General features: G+C 55.4%; 1 protein-coding gene and 1 long non-coding RNA gene across 3 annotated transcripts; one reads left to right on the top strand and one right to left on the bottom strand.

Moving 5' to 3' along the window:
• Nucleotides 1–720: 720 nt before the first annotated feature.
• VASH1 (vasohibin 1) lies at nt 721–20,785 on the top strand. The gene is made up of 8 exons (XM_019640376.1): nt 721–1,005; nt 2,418–2,804; nt 8,629–8,717; nt 9,917–9,973; nt 11,547–11,621; nt 13,713–14,094; nt 15,725–15,837; nt 16,782–20,785. Exons 1-8 carry the CDS (start codon nt 841–843, stop codon nt 16,852–16,854), a joined length of 1,341 nt encoding a protein of 446 aa, XP_019495921.1. The 5' UTR covers nt 721–840; the 3' UTR covers nt 16,855–20,785.
• On the bottom strand, nt 18,726–25,511 carry LOC109381580 (uncharacterized). Of its 2 annotated transcripts, none has more exons than XR_002123778.1 (2): nt 23,523–25,511; nt 18,726–21,733 (listed from the first exon to the last, which is right to left on the bottom strand). It is a non-coding gene; the product is annotated as an uncharacterized LOC109381580 (long non-coding RNA). The 2 variants fall into 2 exon arrangements; XR_002123779.1 differs by having other exon boundaries at nt 18,726–21,674.
• Nucleotides 25,512–25,517: the final 6 nt, after the last annotated feature.

The following is a 25,517-nucleotide window of genomic DNA, read 5'->3' as shown; positions in this document are numbered from 1 at the left end:
AGAGGTTGCTATTGTTGCTCAGGGGACCTAGAAAGTTTGGACACCAGGAATCACTTTAAGAAACAGATGGAGAACCACTGAAAGCCTCCAATTCTTCAAGGCCTTCCCAGTCCTAGCCCAACGTGGAAACCTCAGCTTGTCAGAGAGGAAGATGGTGAGAACCTCCGGAACCACAGACCTAAGGAAGCCCAATCTGCCCGGCGGGGCCAGGAATCTGCATTTACCCCCACGAAACTTATTCACACTAACTCCTAGTGGGAGAGAGGACAGAAGTCTTAAAGCACACATGGCTATTGGTCTCAGTTTAGTGAAGTTTCTCATTTATGCTCCCTGTTCTTGCCTTTTCCGCGTTACAGGTCCGGTGTGTGTGTGGGGGGGGGGACGTTGGGTCTCCGCCGTCCTGGGCCCACGCACACTGGGCCGAGCTTTCTACCTTCTTCTGGGGGGTGCTGACAGTCCCCAACCATAGCCTCCCACTCCCATGGGTTGCGGTCCCAAGACCCTAGGGTGCAGCACGCCCTCTGCCAAGGGCGCGGGGTCGCCCAAAGCCGTGTCCAGAGAGGCGGATTGGGTGCGAACCTTGAGCACCCCGCTCCCACTGGTGCAGGTCCTGGGATGGAAGAGAGTGACTTTTAACCCTTTCACTTCCAGAGATAGTGACCCTAAGCTCCACACTTCTACCTTTAAGGAACGCGCGCGCCTAGAGGGCTCTACGCTCACCCAGTGTGACGACCTCGGCTGACAAACGGGGCAACTGAGGCCCACAGAGGGAAGTGACTATTAAATGTCCCAGAGGAAAACAGACGCTGAACCCAGTCTAGAACCCCGATCTTCCTGGCCATGCTCTCGCTTCTACACCGAGGGTCCCTACGAGGTACGCCCCCTAGGAAATTCCCGACAGTGGGCCTTCGGAGCCCGGAATCTCCCTGGAGTTTGCGCGCCGTTTGGCACATTGTAATCTTCCTCCGGAGCTCCGCAGCAGCTTCACGGCGCCGGGAGAGAGGGGTGAGACAGGAGTGAACGCCCACCTCCACCCTAAGGGTAACTCGGAGCGGAGGGATGGCTGCGGCAGGCGGAGGACCCGGCGGGAACGCACTGGCCCTTTAAGGGGGGGACGGAGCGCATGCGCGGCGCGGACCGGAGCCGAGCCGGGTGGGCGGCGGGCGGGCAGAGATTGTGGCCGGCGGCAGCTGGGCCCGGGGGCTACCCGGACGGTGGCGGCTTGAGCCTTGCCTAGCCGCGGAGCGGCGACCTGTGCGTGCTCCCGTCGCTCTGCAGGATGCTCTCCTGGGACTAGCGCAGCTCGCGCTGGCAGAGGCTTTATCTCTCGCATCCAGCTTCGTCCGCGGGCCGGGGCCGCGCAAGCCTCCGGACTTCCCCTCCCCGCCCCGCCGATCCTTCCTCCACTCCCTTGGCGGGGGCTGCAGGATCCCTAGGTTACAGCTGCGGAGCATCCTTCGCCCGCCCCTGCCGCGCCACCGCCCATGCTGCAACCAGTGCAGGGCGGCGACCCGGCAGCTGGAGCCCGTCGCCCGGTGACCTCAGCCTGGTCCCTGCGCGCCTCCCGGGGTGACCCCGCTGAGCCCCGGGTCCCGGAGCGGGGGCCGCGCCCGGCGATGGCTTGGCTGGCGCCGCGCCGCGCCAGGTGCCCCTCTTCTGCCCGCTGAGACGCGCCCGGCTGGGAATCGGCGGAACCTTGGCGCTCTCTGCCGCGCCCTTCCTCTTTCTGGGGGATCCGCTGCAGCTTCCCGGGAGCTAGGGAACAGGGGGCCGAGACAAAGCCCACTTTGTGCGAGGAGTTGGCCCCGGGCGTGGAATGTGCGCCTCAGCGCGTGCCCCTTCCCCACGCCGCGCCAGCTGCGAGTCTTGGCTCCCGGACACATCTCGGGGAGGAAATCGCACCCCCTCGCCACTCTTCGGTCCGGGGGTCCCGGCTCAGAGCTGATGCGGCCTGAGGTCTCCTCGGTTTCCCCCCGGAGCGCGAGCAGGTGTGAGCGTGCAGTATTTTGTAGAGGAATTTGTTCTGTCCAAAACTGGGACCTGGGGAGCCCAGTCGGCGTGGGCACTCGTGCCTTGACCCTCTCTGTGGCCGCAGGTCTGAACTGTCTGGCCTCCGTTTCCCTCCGACTTTTCTTCTCTCCGCAAGCCCACCCACACTGCTGCCCGTCATTGTTCTCGCTGTCAAATGGGGGGTGCTTTCTGAATGCTGCCAAGTTGGGATGTGTTCTCTTTATCCCGCTTATCAGACAAAACAAGGCCTCTAAAACTAACCCCAGACCACCAACCTCCTCTGCCCCCCACTTCACATTGAGGCACTGATTTTTTTTTTCTTTGAGTAGTATTTTATTGTACCGGAGCCACGCCCTGGTTTCTTAAAGGCGCCTTGCACTCTGTTTGGCCATGTGTTATCTCTGCAGCTGGTGTGTGGGAGGCCTCCTGTGAGCCACCTATTTTTTTCCTGCCTCCTGATACATCCTTCCACCCCCGTCAAAGATTTGGGGATGCCAGGAGGGAAGAAAGTGGTCGGTGGTGGCAGCAGCAGTGCTGCCCCCACGGTTGCCACCGCCGCCCCCTCTGGAGTCAGGCGTTTGGAGACCGGCGAAGGGGCCTCAGCCCAGAGAGATGAGCCAGAGGAGGAAGGGGAAGAGGACCTGCGAGATGGAGGCATCCCCTTCTTTGTCAACCGGGGTGGGCTGCCTGTGGACGAGGCCACCTGGGAAAGGATGTGGAAGCATGTAGCCAAGATCCACCCCGATGGAGAGAAGGTGGCCCAGCGGATCCGTGGGGCCACCGACCTGCCCAAGGTGAGGGGTTTGTGTGTGTTGTGGGGATCTAGGGTTTTCATGACCTTGGGGCTGGGAGAGCAAAGCCACACTTTCCTTGGTGATGTAGGTGACCACGCATGGTAAGATTTTAAAAGCACAGACAGGTTGTATTTGTCCAGAAGCACTTTGTCTCAACTGCCATTGGGGCTATTCTTTGAGGTCCACATACCCTGTTTCCAGGCCCTCCTCCGACTTTTAAAAAAATGCCTATGTTTTGTGGGCAGTGCCACAGATTAACAAGTATACTAATGTGGCTTGACATCTCATTTGCTAAGGCAGAGAACTGGACAAAGAGATAATGAATGACTGTGCAGGACACAGGGCTTCATGTGTTGAGAAAATATTTTCATGCGTTATCTCACTGAGTTCTCCAGCAGCTTTGTGAAGTGCTGTTTGGGGCCCCATTTTCCAGATGGGAAAGATGAAAACTCAAGTCGGAACTCAGGGTCTCACAGCCAGATAAGCAGCAGAGCAGAGGCCCAATCCCGTCTTCAAGTTCCAGGTCCTATGCTCTGTTGGACATTAGATCGGGGCAGTTAGAAAGGGCCTAAGGAGAAGGGTATAAAGTTAAACAAGTTTTCTGTGCATGGCTGGAACTCCTCCATGACGGCTGTCTTCAGTTGTGTCATCTGTGAAGGCTGAGGCTGTGTCTCATTCATCTTTGTTTTCCCAAGGGGATGTGTGCCTGGCACAGAACAGGCACTTATATGTGTTTGCTCAATGAAAGGGTGCTTGAGACTTTCTGTGTTGTGCAGTGCTATGTGGAATGCAGGTTGGATTTTTTTTTTCCTATAACATTTATGGTTAACTAAAGAAGCACTCCCAAATGCAGAGGCCTAAAATTCCCAAAGAAAAGCCCTTTGGACAGAGGTCAGAGCCCAGTGCTTAGTCCTGACTGCTCAGGTGAGAAGGAAGGGGGCCAGGGAGAGTGGCAGTTAGTGTGGATTAGACAGAGACATGTGGCCTGCTTTGTTTTTACCAAGTTGTTGGTAGAGCCATCAGAAATTGTCTTCTGGGAAATGGGAACTCAGAGCTTGAAGGTTGAGCAACTGCCAAATGTTTCCAGGGGAGATAAAATGTGGATTGATTTTGAAGGGCTACACAGTTGCCCTCTATACTAACTTAGAATTTATTTAGCTAATCTGCTATGGTTGGACATTGTTTCCAATAATTTATTCTTAAAATGAACACTGGGGTGAAAATTCTAAAATGTAAATTTGGGGTTCTATCTCTGGTTATTTCCTTGGGATAAATTCCTGGAAGAGGAAGTATTGAGTCAAAGGATATGACCATCAGCCCATACTGCCCACCTATCTATAGGACCTTAAGCAGACCCTTCAAGTTGTTTGAGCCAAAGTTTTCTCATCCGTCATATGGGGTTGATTGTGGTGAAGATTAAATGAGAGGCTGTGTTAAAGCACTTAACAAATGAAAGCCTCAAACCAATAGTGCTTATTGGATGTTCGTTACCTTTTGCTCATCTTCATCAGGAAAGGAAGCTAGATTTCACTCAGAGCATTTGTGCCAATGAGGCCAGAGCCACACACTTCTCCCAAATGAACAAGTTGGTGTTAACAGATGGCTCTCCAGTCACACTGCTTATGTCTAAGTCAGGCTGTGGAAGAGTGTGAATGGTTTCCTAAAGGACTGTCACCATTCCTAGAGACTACTAAATAAATAAATAACTCAATAGCAACTGGTCTGTAATGTCATCCTCAACCTTCATTTATAGGAAAAACACCAAAGAAGCTACTAGGGGGTTGGGGGGAGGATAATAGTGTCATGACTGACAAGGGTATGGTAGTGTGGAAAGAATTTTCTGAGAAGATTGGGAAAATTCAAAACTTTCCCTCTTCAAACCACGGGGAAAATGTTGCAGATAGAAAACCTGCCCAAGTCTGTGTGAGTGAGGTTCCTCCTTGACCTTGGCCCAGAGTAGAAAGCAGCCCTAGAGTCTGAGAGGCATCAATGCTTGTATCCCAGGGTGTCAGCAGCAGAGTGGACTGACCACTGGGCTGACCCCTCCCTAAGTAGCCATGCCCTTGGATCGGGCACAGAGGCATTCTTTGCTGAGGTCACACCATGGTTGGCCCAAGAGGTGTTTTGTTGGGATGGTACAATGTTTTAGAAGATCACTTGAGCCAAAATTTAAAATTGGGAGATTTTATATAAAGATCCAGATTTTGGGCATCTTTTCAGAAAAATGAGAAGATCTGGGAACAGAGAATCTGTGAATCCACATGGCAGTAGCAGCTGGAGCTGAAGAGGGGTTCCCCTCCCCTAGTCTCCACCACTCACTCCCAGCCTGCCTTCCCCACTTATGTCACCTGTGTGGCCCCTGCAGGTGGTTGAGTGTGGGATCCCTGCAATGTAGTGTGATAGAGAGCTCTGCAGTCAGATCTACCATGTTCAAATCCCGCTTTTCCCATAATGGCTTCTGTAATGAAGGTATGCAACCTCCTTGTGCCTCAGTTTCCTCAGGTGTAAAATGGTGATAAAAACAATACCCATTTCCAAGGATGTTGGGAGGAACTGATGAAGTAAAAGCATGTGAAACAGGTGGGCGTGTAATTCGTACCCATGGAGCAAGGACTGAGGGTGCAGCCACCCCACAGGCGCTGAGGAGAAATGTCCTTTAAAGGATGGAACCAGTATGTTAAAGGGCAGCCATTTCTAAAAGGATCCCGGATCCAGGAATAGTTTGTGTTCCTTCATGAGAATCTCACCTTGATGGTCCAAGCTGCCACCACTTTTAAAAGCTCAGTGGCCGCCTATTCCAAACCCAGCTGCTCAGATCTTCTGACTGTGGCTCTGGCCACAGGGCTCCTACAGAATTCGAATTTGGACGCCGGGGTCAGCATGTGCTGCCCGGGAGCTTTGGCACACACTGCAGTGACAGTGACCAGGAGATGTACTTTGCTGGGTGTCTGACCCTGGTGTAAGGCCTCGACATGAATGTCTCACTTAGGCCCTGAGGTTGGCTCTGTGATGGTGCTCACTTTACAAATGAGGCATTTGAGGCGCAGAGACACTAAGGAGCTTGATGCCAGACAGCAACGGGCAGGGCTGAGATTTAGATAGTGATGGTCTGGCTCTGGAGCCGGCTCTTTCAGCCTCTAGGCTGTCCTGCTTCTTGTCCACACATCCAGCTACAGGCTGTCCTTCCCCCCCAAGCCTCCTTGGTGTGCTGGACTGAAATGGAGTCCACCAGGGAGAATGTCGGAATAGAACTCAGCACTTTAGGAGATCCTGGAGCAAGGGTAACCCTCGGCCTTGGTAGTAGAGGAGGAGTTGTCCCTGAAGAGATCTGGGTAGCCAATATCACTCACCCCTGCTGTATGTACCCCAGCCTTGGACAGCGAGGAAGCATTTCCTGGTTTGGGGGTAGAGGTCAGGGCAAATCCAGACTACCTGTCCTAAAGTGAGCCTGGTCATTTGGGTGTACAGAGACTTACTTATTTTTGAGTGAATGGGCGTATACTTGTATGAACATTCAGAAGAGCGGTGTCGGTGCTGTCTGCAGTGGTTAACTGGAGACGGCATGAGTCGTGCAGCTGGCCGGACAGCTCCTTCCAGCCAAACCTCAGTGATGGTGGCCTCTGAGGCCCTACTCGTGAATCCTAGGTCTTCTTTGACTCTTGTGGAGTCATTTCCTTTTGCCACAGCAGTCAGTTCCTGGGTATTCTCTCTCTGGATGGCAGGGGCTGCCCTCCTAGGCGCTGCCGGGCCTGGCCGGGGCTGGCTGTGGTGAGCGTAGGCGGAGGACTTTGGGGCTGCAGCTTGCTCCTTGTTGGCATGTCTCCAGGGAGGGCACACTTACAGTCTGTAGCCAGAGCTCCTGGAAATCACTGCATGCCTTCACTTGAGAAGCGGAGATGAACTGCCTGCCTCTCAGGGACCTTCTCCCTGAGGTCAGGTGCCATGCTGTTTGTAGTAAATTGCAAAGTCATTCCTCTCCCACCCCCACCCCATATCCTCACACAGAGGAGGCCAGGCCCTCAGACAGTTCTGGGTCCCATTTGGCCCAGGTGGTCAGGCCGGAAGAAGGAACCCCTCCCCTCCAATTCGAGGGCTTTTATCCCCCTGGTGACTATAAGTGATGGCACCAGTTTGGGCAGCTGTGTGGTGTGAAAGGGGAAATAGCTTCTTCCAGACAGAGGTGTCAGCGCTGGGGACTGCCCAGACAGGAAGGAGGGGGCTCGCGAGTTGGGGGGAGGAAGTTGATGCCCAGCTGTGGCTCCTGGGCCTCCCCTCCTGTGTCTCGGCCCTTTGCAGTGAGTAGGTGTCTCCCAGAGACTGTCCTGTGCCCCTTGGCTATCAGCAACACCCCAGACAGGAATGTGCAGTGATCAGTGTGTGTCACTTACCTGGGTTAGAGCCCCAGCCACGACGCCCACGTTATTTAAAAGGCTGTGCCCCGTGAGCCAGCATCTTACTACAGGGAGAGCTCCCCCCACCCCAGCCCTACTTCAAGTTCACACGGGGCTCCTGCTCTACCCCTTCCCTTCACACACACCCCTACCCAGAAGACCGCTCTCAACAGCACCCGCCTACGGTGGGCCCCATGTGGTCAGGGGAAGGGGAGCGGGGCTGGGGGAGAGGGGCTGTGAGGAGAGGCTAGGACCTCTCTATGTGATGTGCCTGAGGCCACCTCACAGCTGGCAGTGCTGGTGGCCAAGGGGGAACCCAGAGGAGTGGGACTTGTCCCTGGAAATCTGGGTCTTCTGCCCAATGAAGTGTGATCCGTAACCCCAGGGGACCCTAAATGGTACTTCTCTTGGCCGCCTCAGCCTCACTGACTTGTTGCAGCAAACTGTCAGGATTCCGGCTCCCCTGAACAGAGAGGGGGCTTGGGCCCCAAGGACCCACACCTGCACGGTGGCCCCTTATCCTGGAGACTGCCTGGTTGTTGAGAGGACAGCCTCGGGGGGCTGCAGCTTCTGAAGTAACTCCCAGCAGCCCACGGCCTGTCAGTTCCCAGCCATCAGGAGGTACCTGCCTAACACCCCATCGGTCCCCTTCATGGGCCAGGCACTGGAAAGTCTCTTCTGGTGGAGAGGGCTGCCCAGTTGCCTGGTTATCCACAGGTGTGGCCTGGCAGGGAAGAGAGGTTTTGAAGGGGAACCAAGGTTCCTGTGTCTCCATGGGAACCTCTCCAAAGTGGCTAGGCCATGACAGGTAGAGCCACAGTAAGACCTGTCCCAGAGCTTGTCCCTCTGGCCTGCCACCACTGACTTACTCCTTGACAGTTCAGGTTAGAGCTGGAAGGCCTAGTCAGTGTGCTGTGATGGGGGGAGGGGGGCAGGGGGGGTGACACCACCTACTGAGGGTGTGTTCACCCCTCACTGGAGTGCTCCCCCAGCCCAGAGCAGGGCCCTGAGAGGATGGTACACCAGGTAAGCCAGTTTTGATCCAACACTTGAACCAAATGAACTCCATACCCAAATGTACTTAACACCAATATTGGCTCTAAGCTTTGAAATGAATGAATATTTTAAATTCGAAATAGTCGGTGACTCAACCTGTATTTTTGTAAAATTATTAGAGAAATACAAAATTGGAACATCACCATAAGCTCCAGATTAGGAATTTTGTCAGGTGCCAGGAGGGAGAACAACGGCCATGGCGGGGGCCTGGCAGGGGCGTCTGGAAGGGGTTGCCAGGGAGAAAGGCTCAGGGTAGCAGGGCAGTGGGGCGGCCTCCCTGCGGTGTGGCTTCCCTGGGGTCTGACCCGCCTGTGGGATGGGCTGGAAGTTCCAGGGTGAGCCTCCCTCTGTGACCAGGGCTCTTTCTGCACCCCCAGATTCCTATACCGACTGTGCCTACGTTCCAGCCCTCCACACCTGTCCCTGAGCGCCTGGAAGCCGTGCAGCGCTACATCAGGGAGCTGCAGTATCCTTCTGGGTCCAGAGTCATGGCCGCTGTCTGGCTAGCATTCTGGTCCAAAAGCCGAGTGGGGCTTGTTTTCAGACTGGGCTGGAGGGGTATCAGCACAGCAGCCTCATTCCACAGCCCCGGGTGTGCCGTTCACATAGCATCTCTGCGCACCTAGGTTGGGCAAGGCCAGCCTGAGTCTGCCTGAGTTATTGGAGGACTATTGGTGAATGCTAGACCCACTGTCTGCCACCTACTTCCTCCATGTGATGGGGCAAATGTCTCCAGAGCATCCTGCTGGTGGCCGGTCAAATCTAGGTCCATCAGCCCAGAGCCTCTCTGCTGTCCATCCAGCCCAGCAGAGGGAAAGAGGAGAAGCTCCCTTGGGGAGGTTTAAAAACCAGTAGTTTTAAAGGCATTGGGGTTGGCTGTGGGGGGTCCAGATGAAGGAGAAAAAGGAGTTTATTTTCCAGGAGGTAACTTCCACATCTTGGAATGTTCTCCCAGTGCTTCACCTGTTTCTTCCCTGGCAGGAGGCCAGTTGTCCAACATGGAAAGAGCTGGACCCCCTGAGTCCCAGATTCCGTGGTGTTCCTGCTCCGGGCCCCTCCATCCCTATGCCCTGCCCAGAGCTGTGTCCTGGGTTCTCTCCCCCAGCGCTTCTAGTTACAGGTGAGGCAGAGATGGAAGGACCAGGTCCTGAGTGGGAGAAAAGCCAGGCTGATTACTGAAAATTGGTTCCAACCCTTCCCTTCCCAGTAGGGAAATTTCAGCCTGGAGAGGGCAGGCGGCCGTGCTGGACCCCGGACCTCAGCCTTCTGCGCTTAGGTTCTGTTGCTTCTCAGCTGGTTGGAAGACTAAGTGCTGCAGAGAGCCGTCCAGAGCTCAGCCACTTGCCCAGCCCTAGCTGGCCGGGCTGCCTGCTCCACCGCTCCCTTCCTGGGACGGAAGGCCAGGGGAGAACCAGGGTGGAAGCCAGAGAGGATGAGAGAAAAGGTCAGAGAGGGGCCATGTTGGGGAGGAGAAGTCCCCTTCTCTCCCCTCCAGATGACCAGGTCTTGTGCATTCTCCAAGGTGCCTCTCGAGAATCACGTTATGAGGTCTTTACCCAGCCTGCTTCCCTGGGAGTGCTGGGCCCTAAGGTCTAGGAGATGGGTCGGGCGAGTGGAGCACGCGGCTTCCAGACCCAACCAGAAAGCCCTTAACCAGCATCACAGGTACAATCACACAGGGACCCAGTTCTTTGAAATTAAGAAGAGCAGACCCCTTACTGGGTGAGTATGGACACGCCCTGTCCCTCTGCACCAAGGCTAACAGTACCCCCACTGGTTTGGAGCTCCTCAGGGGGCCTTTAGGTGGAAGCTTGTGAGGCAGGCAGGGCCTCTCCCCAAAGGAGCATGCTGGCGGGGGACAAGCGGCCCCACTGCACTGTCACAGCTCCCTCATTGTATACTGTGGGGCCCTAAGGATGTCATAAAGAGGGAACTCTCACGAGATGAATAGCCTGGGCTCCCTTGATGAAAAGGAAACCCCAACATCCATGCTGAGCTGGGAGGGTGACAGAGAGCCCCCCAGTCTGCCTTGGTGATAACGGGGTAGTCCCAAGTGGACGTCTGTATATGAGCCACCTTTTTTCTGAAAGGTGGGCCTAGCAGGATAAGGCTTTCCACCTTCTCTCCTTTCCTTGCAACTGCCCGTGAACTCCCCATTGCAGGGAACCTGTGTGTCACCCCATTTGCCTTACTGGACTTCTGGTCATTTAGTACAAGGTCCAGTGTCTGAGCAACAGGGACCCCCTGGAGAGGGCAGACCCCCCACACACACACACACTGCATCGCTGGCTTCCTAGTCCGCCATGTGCCATGTAGACCCCTGGCTCAATTCACCCCACAGAAGCCCCGAGGGCAGAGGAAAGTGGAGTGAATGCCACAGCTGGGTCTGGGGGCTCAGCCCAAAGCTGTCCACAGATTCAAACCCCATATTTTAAAAATTAATGTGAATTTTACATCTTAATCTGCTCCACACATAATCTGTCCATGTTTGCTTTCTTGTGAAAAATGCTGTAAATGGTTTATTAGCTAAATTACTTCATTACCCCCTTTCCATGCCCTTGGGTGGAATCCAGCCTCCCTCACCCCAGAGCTTTGCTCTTGTCCTGTGGCTGCTGTGTGCCAGGGGCCCAGCTCCAGCCTCATTGGAATGGAAGCCTCTAACACCCTGGGCGAAGCCAGCGGCCAGGCTGCATTCTCAGACCTGGGGGCAGCATTCAGTGAGGAGGGAGGAACCAGGCCTCATGAATAGGCTGTCTTAAAGTGGCCTGAATTCCATGCTCAGGAGCAGGCTGGGGAGTCACCAAGTTAATTGCCTGAGATGCCCCGGCCAGGCCCCAGGCAGCTGGCCAGCTGTGGGGGAGCAGTTGCAACCAATTACAAGCTCTTCGGAGAAGCCATGATTGGATCAGGGGTGTCCACTGTGCTCCAGAAGGGACAAGGTCAATGCCAAGGTCCCCAGCATCCTTGGCATGCTGTCCCACTAGCTCCCACACCACCATGGCAGAAGGTCCCCAGTCCAGTGTCTGCCTGTGACTGCATGGCCCCCATTCATGCTCCCGGCTCCCAGAGGTCTTTGGAGCAGGAGCCTGGGGTGGGAGGAGGACGCGAAAGGGAAGGGAAGGGACCTCCTTGGTGGCTGCCTCTTCTCCCACCCCTTCCAGCTCAGGGTTGATGTGGGGAGGGGAGGGAGGTGCTGTCTGTCCTGGCATCTCTAGCCCACCTACCCCTTCCTAACGCTCCTGCACAGGAAGGGGCTGAAGGCTGTGTCCTCATGGCTCTGCCTCCCTTCCCCCAGGCTGATGGACCTGGCCAAGGAAATGACCAAAGAGGCGCTGCCAATCAAATGCCTGGAAGCGGTGATCCTGGGAATGTATCCTTTCTCAGGCCCGGGAGGGGCAGGCACACGCTCAGCTTGTCTGGGCCCCTTCTTCCTCTGGAAGGAGAGGTCTGAATAGGCTACTGGGCCCTCCCGGTCTCTCTCCCAGCAGTCATGAGCTTGGCCCCAAAGTGAAGGGGCCTGAGCTGGGGCTCAGCTCAGTCCCTTAGGCCTCAGTTGCTAACTTCCTGGGTTTACTGGGAAGCTCTTTGATGAGTCATGTGGACACAGTGAGCCTGTTCTCTGAACCCCAAATCAGGGCACATGGTCTTACAAAGGCTGTTGTTGTGCCATTTCCAAGAACCAAACAGCCTGGGAGAAGCAGGTTGAATGCCCGTGCTGGCATTTCCAGGACACGTTGATTTGTGGAGATGATGGAAGGGATCTATGAAACAGAACTGCCTTTTTAAAAAAAAGCAAACAGTTTCTCAGTCACTTCCATCCAGAAGACAGAATGGGGGCCTATAGCTGGGCCACCAGGGTAGCAAGGCAGGCAGATAAGCCCCCCAGTTAGGGCAGGGAGGGGAGGCAGGTGTTTATGGCCAGTTCTCTGTCCTGATTGGTCCAGCCCTGACACGTCCTTCGTGACCCCACATTCCTTCTCCTTCAGGAGTCACACACCAGAGTGGCGCTCCCACCCACAGTAAAGGAGGGAGACTGCTTCCCTACCCCCAGACACATAGAAAGCTGGCCCAGGCAGAATCGCATCGTCTCAGAGGCCTTTTAAGGGGTTACCTGGTGGCACTTGAGCAGGAAGGAAACACTCCCCTACCATCTGGGGAAGAGACTTCCCTGGGTCACTGCACACACACGGTGGCTGCTGTACTGTGCTTGTTCCCATGCCTCACTGCGCTCTGATCCTGTGCCTTGCTCATCTCTGTGTCCTCAGTCACTTACTCGCAAGGAGCCGTGCTCAGTAAGCACATCTCTGAGCCTCGGCAGCTTCCTTTCCAAAAGGGGACAATGGTAGTGCCCGTCTCACAAGATTGCTGGGACAATTAAATGAGTGGGTGCACGTAGGGCACTTGGCACAGTACGTGGTATCTGCTCCAAGCTTTTATCCTGTTCACTTCCTTCTACCCTTTTGTTCAAGACGAGTTTAATCGAGTCACTGTTACGTGCCCGCCTCAGAGCGGGGGCCCAGAGATGCAGCAAAGAACGTGACAGACAAGTCCCCCGTTCTTAGAAATTTACGTTCTAGCTGGGGAGACAGAAAATAAACAAGTAACCAAGAAATAAGTAAAATCATTCCAGATTGTGGGGCGTGTGCCATGGGGGAAAGAGTAGAGCAGATTTGCTTTAGAAAGAGAAGTCCGTGATGACGGCCAAGCCTACGGCAGGAGAAGGAGCTGGCAAGAGCAGCGGGGGAACGCAGCTCTGGTCCCAGGGAAGAGCTGGTGCCGAAGGGCCTCAGGTGGGAAATCCAGGTGGATGGAGAGGTGGAGCAAGTGAGGCGAGCGCACGTAAGAGGTGGGAGCGGGCAACTGGGTGTTGGCCTCCTAGGCCATGGCAACAGACTTGGTTTTATTTGCAGGGCAATCACAGTATGGGTGCGTATGGTGGGGTGGGGATGGTGAGAGAAAGGAAGGGAACAGAAGTGCCTGTGCATCTGTGAGGAAATGCATGTGTGAGAGAGAAAACGTGTCTGAGGGAATGTAGGGGTGAGGAGGCATGTGTGTGACTGACAGAAGGGAAAGGGAGAAGGGGTGCGGGGTGGCAGACTGCAGGCCTCTCATCCCTCCTTCCTTCGGCCACAAGGACTCTGGAGAGCGCTGCAATTTAGAGTGAGGGCCTCGCCATTAGCTATCATTTTATGAGCCCTGCTTGACATCATAACAGCAACCACCAATCACTGAGAGCCCTGCCCCCTAGAGATAGAGTTTATTGAGCACTTACTGTATGCCAGGCTCAATACTAGATGCCAGGATACAGAAGTGAGCAAGGCCGGGTGCCTGCATTCAGGGGCTCTCAGTCTTGGGGCCCCTCACACAGCTTCTCCCTCGCGGTGGGGTGTTCCAGTCTTGCCCCTGGGGCTGGCCCTGCACCTTTGCCTGGCTGGTTCCTTAGCTGGGCTGACCGGGCCAGTTACCTCACCAACAGCATGCCCACCCTGGAGCGCTTCCCCATCAGCTTCAAGACCTACTTCTCAGGGAACTACTTCCGCCACATCGTGCTGGGGGTGAACTTCGGGGGCCGCTACGGGGCCCTGGGCATGAGCCGGCGCGAGGACCTGATGTACAAGCCGCCAGCCTTCCGCACGCTCAGCGAGCTGGTGCTGGACTACGAGGCCGCCTACGGCCGCTGCTGGCACGTGCTGAGGAAGGTGAAGTTGGGCCAGTGCGTGTCCCACGACCCGCACAGCGTGGAGCAGATCGAGTGGAAGCACTCGGTCCTGGACGTGGACAGGCTGGGCCGCGAGGACTTCCGCAAAGAGCTAGAGCGGCACGCCCGCGACATGCGGCTCAAGGTGAGCGTGGGCCCCCGCCCTGCCCACGTGCGTCAAGGTCCCCCACCGTGGTGTGGAAATGGAGGGGCAGCCGCTTCCTAGTGGGCCACGCCGCCAGGGAATGTCACCACCCCACCCCCCAGTAGAGGTGGTGTGAGGAGCGAGGGGAATGACGGGTGGGAGATTTCCAGAGTGTCTTTGCTCAAAGGTCTGTATTGTTGAGACAGTCCCCTCAGGTAGGCAGGCCAGGGAAGGCTCCGGAAGGAGGCAGCAGGTGAGTGGGTTGGGTAGGGCAGGTCTTGGACACTCCCACTGGAGAGGACTGTGAGTAAAGATCCATTGGTGGGAAATCACGGCCTATCTGGAAGGAATATCTGGAAGGAATGGTGGGGCCGGGTGCGCACATAGCCTCCATCACCCCTGTGTATCCTGACTTGGCCCCTAACCCCCCCACCCCTACCTCCACCCCCATCACCACCAATTCAATAAAACAGGACCAGAACGAAGTCAGAAAAAGGAAGTCAGACCATGGAAAGACAATGAGATGATTATTTCTCCCTCTTTCCCACCCCCAGTGAACAGGAGGCAGAGGGACTGCTGTTCCCTGAGCAAGTGGGCTGACCTGATGAGCAGTTTGCCCCTGAGCCTTACAGTGGGCAGATTCTTGGCCTCTGCTTGGGTACCACTGGATTTGGGGTGCCTCCCCTGGGGCCTGCCAAGCCCCTCCTGGGTGTTCAGCCCCTCCCCATTGCTTAGTCACTGCTGTGCTGGGACTCTGCTCCTCCAAGCAGCCTGGTGCCACAGCCATGACTTTGGCATTTTCACATCCACTGATGCTCCCTACAGCCCTGGCTTGGGAGGCCCTGCTCTGCCAGCCCCTAGTCCAGGACCTTCTGTAGTGACAGCACCTTCCCCCAGGGCAGAAGTGGGCTGCAGCTGGCCTGCCGCTTTCAGGAGCGGCTCTCCTTTGCTCCAAGCTGGTCCTCCCTGTGTAGCTCTGGTTGCCCAGCTCCCTGGCTCCTGCTGCTGGAGTATTATTGTGTCTTCAGGGGAGCAGGTCGGATCTAGAGTTACCTAGTAGTTACCTAGTCTTTAATGCTATGATTCCCAGTCTGTTTCATGCTAAGGACTCCCCATGTTATTTGCCCCTCTCGGCATCCTCACAGTGTACTCCATGTTTTCAAAATTCACATCAAGCTGACTGTACTGCATACAGGATAATTCATCTGCTTTTCTCAGTTTTTCTTAATCAGAGACATAGCTACCAGTCTGAGCTTCCGACTGGCTCAAGATAACCAGTGTCACGCTTGGGGCTGGTAGGACCCCAGCCCAAAGTTCAGACTTAGGCTGCTTCCCCAGTTGGCATGGGCAAATAGCCCTTTTCTCAAGAGCCTCTTCCAGTATCAGGAAAGCTCAGAGACTTCCACAGCCATGCTGTTTCAGGAGCCACCTGGGATTGGGCAGCCCTGCTGCGGAACCCCTGCCCTGGCAGCTTTAGCGCCTGGAAAACAGGCTTGGGAAGACCTGGAGTCAAGGCCAGGGCAATCGCTTGGACTTCCTGGGTCCAAGCCTTGGTGCTTGTGGCTCCTACAGGGCAGGACGGGCTCTGGGGCAGCCCTGGAATGAGTCTTTGTTTCTTCTTCCCACCAAGATTGGCAAAGGGACCGGCCCGCCCTCCCCCACCAAGGATCGGAAGAAAGATGTGTCCTCCCCACAGCGGAGCCAGTCCAGCCCCCACCGAAGGAACAGCCGCAGTGAAAGGCGGTGAGTGATGGGTCAAGCCTGGGGAGCCGGAAAAAGGCTCTTTCCTTTTCTCTCATCTTCTGGATCCCTTTTTCTTGTTTGTTTGTTTGTTTTTCTCTCCCCACTCTTCTCATTCCCACCCTCCTCTTTTGCTCCCACTCGAGGGAGGTGATTTGGGGGGGAGGGGTTTGTGTGTTGACACCTCCAACAGCAATTCAGTCCTATTTCCTGAGAAAAGAGCAATCACTGGCCCCCTGGTTAGCCTGTCTGGGACCCTGGTGCTGAGCAAGAGACCAATACAGAAGGTCTGAGGAGAGCTTATGTGGGCGGGAAGGAAAGGAGGAGGGGAGGGCCCCTGCCAGTCAGTGAGTTCTCCAGGAAAATCTTTGGGTAAAGTGTGAATGAACATCAGATGGCAGCTAGTAGAGGGCTTTGAACGTAGCTTTTGCCCCTGCAAGAGTGTGGTTTTTCCCTATATCTGTAATAGACTAAGAAACATCCCATTAAAATTCTAGTCCGCACCTCTGATTTGTCTCCTACCTGTCAGTCTGGCTCTTGCTTTCAATATCATTGTCATTCAGGAGCCAATTCTCTGGTATGGTTCAGGGGCACTAAGCAGGCCTCCAATATCCAGCATCACTCACTTTGATCTAGGAGGCTTTTTGCAGAGAACAGAGTTCCTTTGCAGAAATTTACATATTAAGCTTTTACAGACAACTGCAGCCCAATTAGCTGAACTCCAGCAAGGAGCAGGAGCCTCTAAGAGTACAGGGACCACACTCAGGACAGCACAGGCAGGCCAGCATTCCAGAAACACACTTCCACTAGGACACTACTGCTGCATTTGGGGCCCCTTGGAGAATGAGGGGGGAAGCCATCACGGGAAGCCGCCTCTTGCTCCATCCTTCTCCACCTCCCTGATGGACCACTCACCCTTCTCCTCCTCTGCTCTCTCTTCCCTGCAGGCCTTCGGGTGAGAAGAAGCCTTCTGAGCCCAAAGCCATGCCAGACCTCAATGGGTACCAGATCCGGGTGTGAGGCAGGCGGCTGCACCCCAGCCTCGCCCACTTCTGGGACCAGGATCCACCTGTCAGAACCAGCCTGGCTCTGGGGAAGGGAGGGCTGGTGATAGGGCAGGGCAAGGGGCAGCAGGAAGTGTGGGTGCCCCCTCAGTCACCCAAGCTGCTGCCCTTCCCACTGGGCCAAGCTCCCTAACTTTGGGCCAAGAGGCAATTAGTATTTTATTTGGAGTTTTTAACTTGACAACTAAAGTTTACAGTATTTTGGAAACTAGTGGATCTGCCAATGGCTGGCAGGCCAGTGCTTAGATCTAACTGCCACGGGGCTGAGCAAGGAAAGGTTGCTGACTCTGCTGGTGCCCCTGCCCCTAGCGTCTCTCTAGGACTTGGGCCCATCCTACATATGGGAAATCTCCCTACCTGCTAGGCCTGGGGCAGCACGGGAGAGGGGTGGAGGTGTTCCTTCACTTCCGCCTGCCCTGGCAGCACCTTGACGCAGGGAAATGGAAGCATGGTGGGAAGCGTCCTGGGAGAGGTCTGTGTGGCCCATATCAGGAGCTTGACACAGGCCACCTCTGCCCCAAGAGCAAGAGCCCATGGCCCAGGAGAGCACTCAGGCCCTTGCGGCCCTGTGGACGGTACCGTGTGGAATGACACTGCCTGCTGGCACTCCCCGTGCGAGGGGGCTGTAAGAGAGCCCAGGAGACAGAACCACTGGGGAGGAGTTCTCTGGCCCCTAACTGGTCCTATGTAGCCCGGCTCTGCCTGTTTCTAAAGCTGGGGCTCCCTGCAGAGGGGCTGGGCTTTGCCAAGGGCCCAGACTTACACTGGGCTCAGCATACTGTGGGGGTTGAGCAGAGCTGGTTGTCTGGGAACTGGGGCTGGGGTGGGACACTTGCCTGGGTCTGTCCCGGGGCAGTCCCCATGGGTGGGCACTGCCCCTCCCCCTTTTCTATTCCCTCAGTCCTTGCTGGGTAAATGGAGACCAGACCAGGATGCTGTGTCCTAGGCGCACCTCCATTTAGCAGCCTGTTTAGGTTTGGGGGTTCCAGTGACGATCATAGGTAGCTCATCAGGGAAGAACCTGAACAGCATGCCCATTGGGCATGAGCGACCTGGAGGGCAATGAGAGATTCTGGAGAGAGGTTGGCAGGGCTGGGGGAAGGTTCTGGAGGTTCAAGCAGCAAGAAAGTACAAGGCAAGGGAGCAGTGTGGCCCCCGAGGAGGGACGGAGCCCAAGAACTGGGATGTGTACGTGAGAAAAGGATGTGGGAGAGTTTAGAACCAGGCTGCCTTGGGAAGTAGTGAGTTCCCTATTGCTGGAGATACTCAAGCAGAGACTAGATGGCTACTTGTCAGGAAGCTGTTGAGGATTCGGGTCATGGAAAGGCAGCTGGATGAGAGGCCATTAAGGTTTCTTTTTACTGAGAGGCTATGATTCAGCCAGGGGCAGCTGTCAGGCTGCAGAGGGGCTGAGAGCCTGGAAAAGGGAGGATCAGAACTAGAGATGTAAGTTCAAATGCCTTACAGGGCCAGGCAGGTGTTTAAAAGGAGGACTGTGGGGCTGGGTGGGGATGGTGGCAAACTAAGGGGACGTATATCCCATTAAAGCGGCTGCTGCTGCTCAGCTGTTCTCAGAGTGCAGGCCCTGCTGTGCCAGATGGTCTGATTTTTTCAGAGGTCAGAACTCTGAATTTTTATGTGAAATATCCTGGTTTTTAAATGTTGGCAATCAGTTCAGGAAATTTAAAAAGCCAACATGACAGAGAATGTCAGTTTGTAATCTCTAAAATAGGGAGAGCTTGTGCTGGGGAGAAGCCCACTGACATGCTTTGAGGTCGGAAGTATGAAAGCTCAAGTCTTCGCAGAGCAGGCTGGGCCAGGGCAGGGGCTTCCCTGCTGAGGCTCCCAGAATGGGCAGCGGCCCCGTGTTCATCCTCCTCACTTCCCCTGCAGACCAGAAACACACCAGGGACCCCTGTGGTTGCCATGTCACCAGAGGTGGTGGAGTGGAGAGTGCAGTTCTCAGCCTGCCAGGGAGATGGATGGTGCCTGGGAAGCAAAGAAAAAGGGAGGGAGACAGGATGTCTTTGCTAATCAAGCGCCCATCAGGGAAGCCACCAGGGGCTGGCAGCTCTTCACACCAGCAGCCCTTGGCCCAGAGCCAGGCCCAGAAGGGAGGCCAGCTGGTCTGTCCCTGGGGTTCTTCATGAGTCGCTGGGCCCTGGGGAGGTACTTAACCTGCCCCCTGGACTGCACCCCAGCCAGACCAATCCGAGGGCCATTGTGACGCCTGACTCACCATCCCATCCCATCCGTTTTCAGTGAGTAGGGGGTGGTCCCCATGTTCCCCCGTTTCCCTGAGGCAGTGATGGCTCATTTTGGGGAGACATGAGGCTGCAAACGAGGCCTTTTGTGGGTCTGGATGTGGGTGCCTCATGCAGGCCACTCATTAGCAGGGAAGCAGCCCCAGACACCCCTGCGGAATACAGGGCGCGAAGGAAGAGACGTAAGTGGGAGCTGGGAGCGCGGGTCAGGGTAACACGGGGAAGCTGCCGGTGGTCAGCAGCCTAGAAGGATGTGCCAGCCTACAGGTTCCCTCCCCAAGTATCTGGGGAGAAGGAGTCAAATGAAGCCCTAACCTCTATTGCTGTCTGAGGGCACGGGCTGGTCACCCCAAACTGATAACCCCCAAGCACTCCCCTTCGTGGCTGAGACCTTGGGCCTGTGGAGACCACCACAGGTTACAGCGGTGCTTTTTGTTTTTAACTGTTTCTCATATGTAGCAACCCCTCCTCCCCTCCTGGGCATGTTTACACAGGCTCCCCTCCCTGGGGCTGGCCTGGCTGCAGCGTTTCTGGGCAGGCAGAGAGGCAGGGACTTCGGGGCCTTAGTCACCATCCTCCTTATCACCTCATCTCTCTTCCTGGGAGGGAAGGGGCCTGTCTCCTCCTGATGCGGGACTGCCTTCCAGCGTTCCCTGTGGCCTCCTCTGCCCCCCGGGGAGGGGGCTGCTGGCTGAGGAAGGGTCAAGGTGGGTCAGGGTGGGGAGTGACTACTTCCCAAAGCCTGGCTCCTTGGGCTTGGTGCCAGGTCAGAATGCTGGGAAACTGGGTTCAGAGAGCCTGTCACCCACCTGCCAGTCCTCCTTCCTGTGGCCTCCACACACAGTCACCCTCACCCATCACACCAGCCACGCCATCCTTTCTGGGCCTGGCAAAGTGGGGAGAGCAGTAGCCCCAGCCCCAGGCCCAGGTTCGATGAAGCCTAAGGCCAGGGTCCTGGGGAGCAGAGCGCCCGGAGGGGGCCATGTCTGCTTTCGGGCCTTGTCATCTCATGCCCCACCTCTTCCGGCTGGGACTTGACCTCCTGGCTCTGAGACAGGTCCAGTTCCGGCCAGCAGCCTGCCCAGAGGCCTGTGTGCACCTGGGTCTCCTGCCTGCGTGGTTTTCTGGCTTAGCGGCAGCAGCATCCGTAGACCCATGTTCTGGCCTCTGAGCGCAGGGAGTTCCAGCTGGGCCTGCAAACTGACAGCGTTGTCCGAGCGCCACTGTGTTGACATCCCCACTTCCCTTGTTCTCGGGGAGACACCCATGTGAGGGGCCGGGAGGCCCTCCGGAGTAGCAGGGTGGGAGCAGGGAGGTCTGCCCGGGGCCAGGCAGGGCTGCCGTGGTGCTAGCTGCAGGTCCATCAGTATTGCCCTCTGGGCCCACGTTGGTGCCCCCGAGTCCTAAGTTTCTGACCAGGGGAGAAACTGGGTGTGCTTGGCCCCAGGCCTGGTGATGGCGGACTGCCTGATCCCTGGAGTTTGTGCTGGGCTGAGTGTAGTGCTAGACTTTGTCCTTCCTCTTCTTCTCATGCCAGTATTGCGCCTCCTCTTTCACTTTTACACTCCGTCTCATTCCTGTTCTCACTTGTTCCCTGAAATGAATAAAGTCTCTCCAGCTCCAGTTGTATGTGCTGGGCAGAAGCCACAGCGTGCAAACCTCCTCTCCTTTCCTCTGGGAGCTGGGGCGGGAGCCCTCCCCGGCGGACACTGTCAGCTTCGGTGGGGAGAACTGGAGAAGGGGTGAGGAGGGCCCCACACCAGCCAACAGGAAACCTCGCAGCCCCTGCAGTGGGATGAAAGTTCTGGGCTCCCAGACGGTCGCCCCTCAGAGTGCTGGAGCCACACAGCTCTTGTTATTATAATCCTCATCTGGGAGATCTTTCCCGCTGGCCGTGAATGAACCCCTTCTCCCTCACACAGCCAGCTTGGTTGGTCCCCAGAGGCCAGAGGATGCTCCCAGGATGCATTCCAGAGCCCTGCTCTTCCTGTCCTAGTCCCCAGTGGGAACAGGGGGAAGGGTGAATGTTCTCCTGGGAGATGAGATTATTTCAGGAAACCATAGCAACAGCCATCTGAAGTCCCTTCTCATCACAGTCGCCAGTGCAGAAACTATGGTGGTTAAAGCCACAGCTTTGGAAAACACGTCTGGTTCCATCTGTGACCTCTTCCTCTGCATCATTGCTCCAGCTCGGACCTCTTCCCTTGTTTAAGACGAGCCCACACAGTCGCAAGCAGCTTGCACAGAGACAGCTTTTAGCCACGGCAGCATTTTTCACCTTTAACCCTTCCTCCCCACTTGCCTGCTCGCCTTTCATTCAGTCAGAGAGTAAAACCTAGACTGACCAGAGGAAGTTGAATATTTCCTACCTCTTATCCCAGCCAAGCCCACAAAGTCCTAACTAGAAGTGCAGTTTAGCACACAGCGAAACTTCCTCATTTTCAGTAACGTGGTGGTGACGCATGGCAACTGAGAAGGGAGGCAGTCCATCGGAATCCACAGACGTCTTGGACTGCACACCATTAAAGAGAGGCAGTGTTGTTACTGACAGACAGGCTCATTCAAATCCAGCTTAAACAATACAAAAAGGGGAGGGGGGCTTTCATTAAAGGTAACCAGGCTTTAGGACTAACTTGGATTATACACCTTTACACAAAGGCAGTGTTGTCATTTATACATTCAAGTCCAACTAAAACACCAAGTAAAGGGTCTCGTGGGTGGGCTTCGGTGGGAGGGACTCACAGCAGGCCCTGGGCTATCCTCCTGCACATGAGGGCTGGGTAAGGTCAGGGGCAAGAACCTGTCATGAGGCAGGCAGGTTCAGCGTGGCCATGCTTGACCACTTTCTGAGACTTGACACAGGGTAAGTGTCATGGTGGGCTCCAGGGGGATCAGCACCCCACATACTAGGGCTTTCCTCATTTCCTGCTTCCCTGTCTTTCAGGCTCACAGCATGTGCCTGCCTCATTTAGGCACACGACTAATTTGGGCTGGACCTTTGGATGCAGGTAGCACTTCTCAGAGCCCTGAACATGAAGGGGTTGAAGCTCTGCTACCCCATCTGCCAGGATCTGACATCTTGACCACTATGTAGAGGGCATGACGACAGAAAGCGGCGGTCATACCAGACCGGCCCAGATGCAGGCTGCCTGGTAATCCTTAGTGTTCGCCAAGGGGATGAGGGGACAGCTGCTGAGGCCTATCAGGCAACAGAGACGGGCCACCTCAGGTCAGCTGAAGGGGGGCTCCGAGGCCAGCCCACTTGGGAATGCACCCTCCCTCAAACCTGCAGCCAGAAAGGAGTTGGTCGTGAAAAGGCAAAACCTCCAAGAAGTCAAGTTTAGAGACTATTCCTCTCCACGGCCGGGGGAGGCCTCAGGCCGTGGGAGCAAGGAGCTGACTAGGGGCACATGCAAAGGCGAGTTTCCTTCGAAACACATTGAATTCACGTTCTCCTCACTCGGAGGACATCTGCACCCTACCAGGCTCTCATGTGGCTGACCCTTGCCTGGAGCAGTTTTTTGGTTGGTTTGTTTGGTTTGGGGTTTTTTTGCACATTTGCTCAGGAGGGGAGAGAAACAGAGGAAGTGCACCAGGATGAGTCTGGAAGTGGAAGGCTACAGGTCAGCTCGCCGCCCCCACCATGGAAACTAGAGGCGGTGGGTCCCTCCTTTCTCCCGCCAAGAAGAGAAGCCACACTTTGCATTCATTAGGTAACCAACCAAAAAACAATCCTCTAGTTAGTAGCTACACCAGGGCAAGAACTGGAGAGAAAGACAAGAGTTTAAAAACAAAACCCAGCAGCAGCAGCCTGGCTGGTGGTTTCCCTTCTCCCAGGCCCGCCCCACGTGTCTGCCTTACAAGACAACCTGCGTCTCCTACTCCTGGAAAGGCTGTGTTCTGAGGAGCTTGGGGTGGCAAGAAAAGTAAAGGAGATCCTCCATGTACCTCTTTGGGGTCTCTGTTTCCTCAGATGTAAAGGTAATGAACGAATAGGAACACCTGAACTGCCCCATCAGCGCTACCATCTGCTCACAGTGGAAGGGGAAGCACTGTGGAAACTTGATACAAAGTTTACAGGACTCAGGCGACCAGCAGGAAAGGGGTCCCTGGGGATACTCCTCAAAGCTTAGGCGCTCTAAAATAATTCCCAGCCCATAGGCCAATCGTCCAGCCTGGCTCTGGAGAACCATACACCCTCAACTCCCACCAATAATGCTCTGGAATTCTTAGCAACCCTTGCTTGCAAAGGCCAAACACTGCAATTTCAGATTGGAAAATTCCTCACAAGTGGAAAAGATTATTACTTTAATTTCCATTTCACCAAGATATGTGAACTGAAACACAGGGGTTAACTTACCCAGTCACCAAGTGGCCGGCCAAGGTGACAAACGGTGTTCCTGATACCAGGCCTCTTCTTTCCACTGAATCCCAACCCAGGTGCTTCAACAGAAGCTTAAATCACTCAGATTCTCAGACACTGACTCCGAGGTGTGGGGTCTGGGGTCTGTTCAGGTAAGGCAGAAAACCACCCGTTTTCAGAGCTTCCCACGGATGGGCATCGGGGCTGGGTGGACTTGACGCTTAAGGAAGCTGGAGGACGACAAAAGAGCCAGCAGAGCGAGGCCCAGGGAAGGAAGAGAAACCTTTCCAGCAACAGATGGCGCACAGCTCAGCCCTGGCTTCAGAATGCAAAAGAGACGATCAAAAATAGACGCTCAGCAAGAGACATCTGCCACACGTACCATGCCTCATGCGGCTGCCATAGCTTTCTCTGACCAGGAAAACACTTCTCATCCCACTTTCCACACAGACGCTCCTGAAATGCAGTGTGGATGGGGCAGGGGGTGGGGTAGGGGCGGAGGAGGAAAGGTACGGCGGCGGCAGCAGACGGAACGAGAATGAAAGCAGCTGAAAGAGCTATCCTCTAGCGTGACAGGATGGAGAGAGAGCTGCACCGCCACAAAGTCCGGGCAGGAGGCTTCGCTCCAGCCCTGCAGCCCTGCCCAGGCCTCAGAGCAGTGGGAGTCTGCCTCAGGGATCACAGGGAGACTCCAGCGCCTTTTTCTCGTCTGGGTTTAGGGCTTGACACCCCATCCCAGGATCCCTCTCTCCCTCTCTCTACCTCATTTTCCGCCATGTCCTTCGGAGTCCTTATAAAATGACCAACAGCAGGGGGGGGAAGGTAAACATTTATTTGGAAAAGAGTTTAAATGATCATTTAAAACCTCCATTTCTAAAACAGAAACAAATAAGAAAACAAACAAAAAAAGATCATCCATTAAGCTACCTGCCCCCTGCAACCTTCAGCCATTCTTAAACTGCATTTCATTTCAGGAGAGAATAGCGATGGGCCTAATCCTAGAAGCCAATAGGGCACCGTCTGGAGATCCCGTCAGCAGGTGCCCAGGGAGAGACAGAGTGAATGGTGGGCTGTAGACAGACAGGCCTGGGGCTCAGACAGGCACATGCCCAGTACCTAGGAAACAATGTTATAACCACAAATGCAGCAGCAGAATTCAAGCTGGGTCTTTGGCTTTCAAAAAAAAAGAGGAAAGGCTAAATGTCCCTAACTTGAGCCTCGCACCTCTTCCTTCAGTCTTTTCTGGACACCAAGTGAGGCATCAGCAAGTCAAGTCGGCCAGGGCCAGTGGCTGAGTTAACTCTGAGTTAAGGGAGATACGCGGAGGAGCTGGCCCAGGAACACCCCAGGCCACCCCCCAAGCAACAAAAGATTAAGGCATGTAGGTGACAAGTGTGGGCACGGGAGCCCCCTGAATGGGCCAGGGTGCCCCTGTGCTAGGAGAGGGAAAGCAGAGGCAATAAGCAGCAACTCCTCAGTGCTGCCACCTGGACTCCTTGAATCAGTTTTGCCCAAGGCCACCTTTCTGCTGAGAAGGTTTGGCTGAGCGAAACAGCAGGTTTTTAGGGAGAGAATGGGAGGAAATGGAGGAGGCAGCAAAAAGTAAAAGGTGGGAGGAAAGGAACAGAAAACTGCTTCTTAGGTGTGCAGAGGAAAGAGAACAAGTCCCTGAGGTGGTGAATCCTCGCTGAGGCAGCTGCACAGCCTGCTGGCTCTTTCCCCTACTGGGGTTTCCACCTTTGCCCCAGTTCTGCTAGCTGCAGAGTCCAGTGTGAAAGAGTTTCCTGAAGGTTCTTTCTCATCAACCGTAAAGAGTTTTTAATCTCTAACCACTATCCCAGCCCACTGACCCCCACACAGGGGTCCACACTTTTGCCTTCCTCAGGGCAGTCCGGGGAAAGGGTCCAGCCCTGGAGAAAGCATGCCAGGCCTGTGGGGTGCTGTGGGTCAGAGACTCAGAGGCCTCTGGGCAGGTAGGGTCTCCCCGAATCT

The sequence above is a fragment of the Hipposideros armiger genome, unplaced genomic scaffold, assembly GCF_001890085.2.
Source record: "Hipposideros armiger isolate ML-2016 unplaced genomic scaffold, ASM189008v1 scaffold_49, whole genome shotgun sequence".
In the NCBI taxonomy this organism is placed as follows: domain Eukaryota; kingdom Metazoa; phylum Chordata; class Mammalia; order Chiroptera; family Hipposideridae; genus Hipposideros; species Hipposideros armiger.
The sequence above is the reverse complement of the archived record's forward strand: the minus strand, read 5'-3'. Positions and strand labels throughout refer to the sequence as shown.